This window comes from Asparagus officinalis, chromosome 3 (assembly GCF_001876935.1).
Source record: "Asparagus officinalis chromosome 3, Aspof.V1, whole genome shotgun sequence".
NCBI classification, from domain to species: Eukaryota; Viridiplantae; Streptophyta; class Magnoliopsida; order Asparagales; family Asparagaceae; genus Asparagus; species Asparagus officinalis.
Genome location: NC_033796.1, coordinates 25,903,692 through 25,905,838, shown reverse-complemented (window position 1 = coordinate 25,905,838; position 2,147 = coordinate 25,903,692). Strand labels below are relative to the sequence as shown.

Genomic DNA, 2,147 nt, shown 5'->3' with positions numbered 1-2,147 from the left:
AACATTACAAAACAGCCAACCAACCATATGCCATGCGAGGGAATTTGGTATGAGCACTAGCCCAAATCCCTTTCATTTGTATTAAAAACTGAAAGAGCAGCCAATGGCAGATGAACCCCAAGGCAACCCACAGAGAATTTTTCTTGTATAGTCATTTAAGTCTTGTCTTTTTCCGTATTGCCCCTTATCCGATTTCTCTTTATTTCTTACTGTCAGCATTCATCTTAATTTACTTCATTTTATTTAAACATCTTAGCTATCCCACCCACACAAAAAAAAAAGGAAAGAAAGAAAGACTCTGCTACCATGTTAATGTACTGATGCATATGGTTTGTCTTTATTATTCACTGTTGCAATTCTAGCATTTGCCGAAGAAAGAAACATAAGGATAATTACAAATTATTGGGTCCAGTTTTAGTTTTCTGTCCTATTCTGGCTCGTTTTCTAAACCCTTTGTGAAGGACCAAAACAAATAACGAAGATAAACCAAATGTTATCGGATTATTATGTAGAATTAGAATAATCACCATTTAGGAGGGTCTATAATAGGACATATATGTAAATTGGAAAGTTAATAGTAGTAACGTGCAAAAGAGATGTTGAAAATAATGCGCTGAAAATGAAAGAAAACATGGGGCTCCACCTCGAATGGTGGTTGCAGTAGTATGAGGTGGAACATGCCCTCAATGGTCCACAAACCTACCAGATATGATTAATATAACCAACTACTTATATAGTCCTGATGCAATCACAGCTATAAACTTTTGATCCCCGCAACAACAGTAAACCAGAAAGGGAGATGAGATAGAAAGAGGGAAATCATAGTGCAACGTTAAAACATCATAGTAACGAGAGGGGATATAAAACAAGGAACTCAAGTTTATTTCACAAACAAAATGATCCCTCACCTTTTTCTCAACATACATAACATAATTCTCAGCACCACCATAAGCCCATACTCATAATCTCCTAATCATCTAACCACCAAAATCTCAGTGCTGGAAGGATGAAGAAATTACAGACGAAACAAACAAAATTTCCAGCAGCAGCACTGACTTGATAAGCTACATAACATCGTAAACGGTTTCTTTCACATAAACCCCTGAGACAATCTCTACTTACTCTAAGAACCCTGTTTTTGTGAGAACAGCATTTCTCACCTTTCTCTGGTCTCTCCCCTTGAGGGTCCTCCCTGCTCCTTCACACACTGAGAATGAAGAAATCTGGCTCCTTGCTAGCTTCTTAGCAATCCATTCATGTGGAGGGAGTTGATAACCATCATCATCATCATCAAATTCATCATCACCATCACCATCATTGCCATGCTCTTCAACATTTGAATTGGACCTGTAAATATTGGACCAGTCAGGGATATTAACAGGAGCAGACTGCCTCTGTTTTCTACTGCCATTTTCTTCTGCATTGGCGTTGGCTTTTGGGATCAGCTTTGAAGCAGATGAAAGCCTCTTAGAACTAGAAGAGGATGACGATGAAGAAGAAGAAGAGAAAAAAAATTGGTCTTCTGCTTTCCTCTCCTTTACACAAGACCAAACCTCCTCTTCCTCAAGATCCCCATCAGCCATAATCAAAACGGAGAGAATGAGGTTGAGAATGAGCTAGTGAGCTTTCTATGGGTCAAAAGATGAGATCTTGGAGGCCATCAAGTCCATTAAAAGCAAGGAGTTGTATGTTTGCTTGAGACGGGCAAGTTTTTAATGCATGGAACTAAGATGGGTTTTGTTGTGAAGTGCTATAGAGGGGCTTAGGTCTCCTTGTAGTCCATTTAAAGCTAGCAAGAGACTTGATGGGTCTCTTTTAGAACTGATTGGTTCACTGTAAGAGAGATTTGAGAGATGGGGGTCTATCAAAAAACCCAGAGGACAGAAGGGAAACAATCAAAGCAGGGATTTTTGGAGCAGTCCACAGAAAAGGGGATTGAGCAGAATAAAGTTTCTAATTATGGTCAAGAATTCCATGCAAAGAAAAAGACTTGGAGATGATGGATTGGACAAACTAATGAGTACTGATTCTCTGTTACATCTTTATCCCCCGGAAACTAAAAGAAGATTGTCAGTGATGATCTTAAAAACTGAGAGAGAGAGAGAGAGAGAGAGAGAGAGAGAGAGAGAGAGAGAGAGAGGGGGGGG

The 2,147-nt window shown here is 39.3% G+C and overlaps 1 protein-coding gene across 1 annotated transcript; it reads right to left on the bottom strand.

The window, feature by feature from the left end:
• On the bottom strand, positions 860 to 2,138 carry LOC109833501 (suppressor protein SRP40-like). Its single transcript, XM_020401192.1, has one exon. It carries the CDS (start codon positions 1,581 to 1,583, stop codon positions 1,119 to 1,121), a length of 465 nt encoding a protein of 154 aa, XP_020256781.1. The 5' UTR covers positions 1,584 to 2,138; the 3' UTR covers positions 860 to 1,118.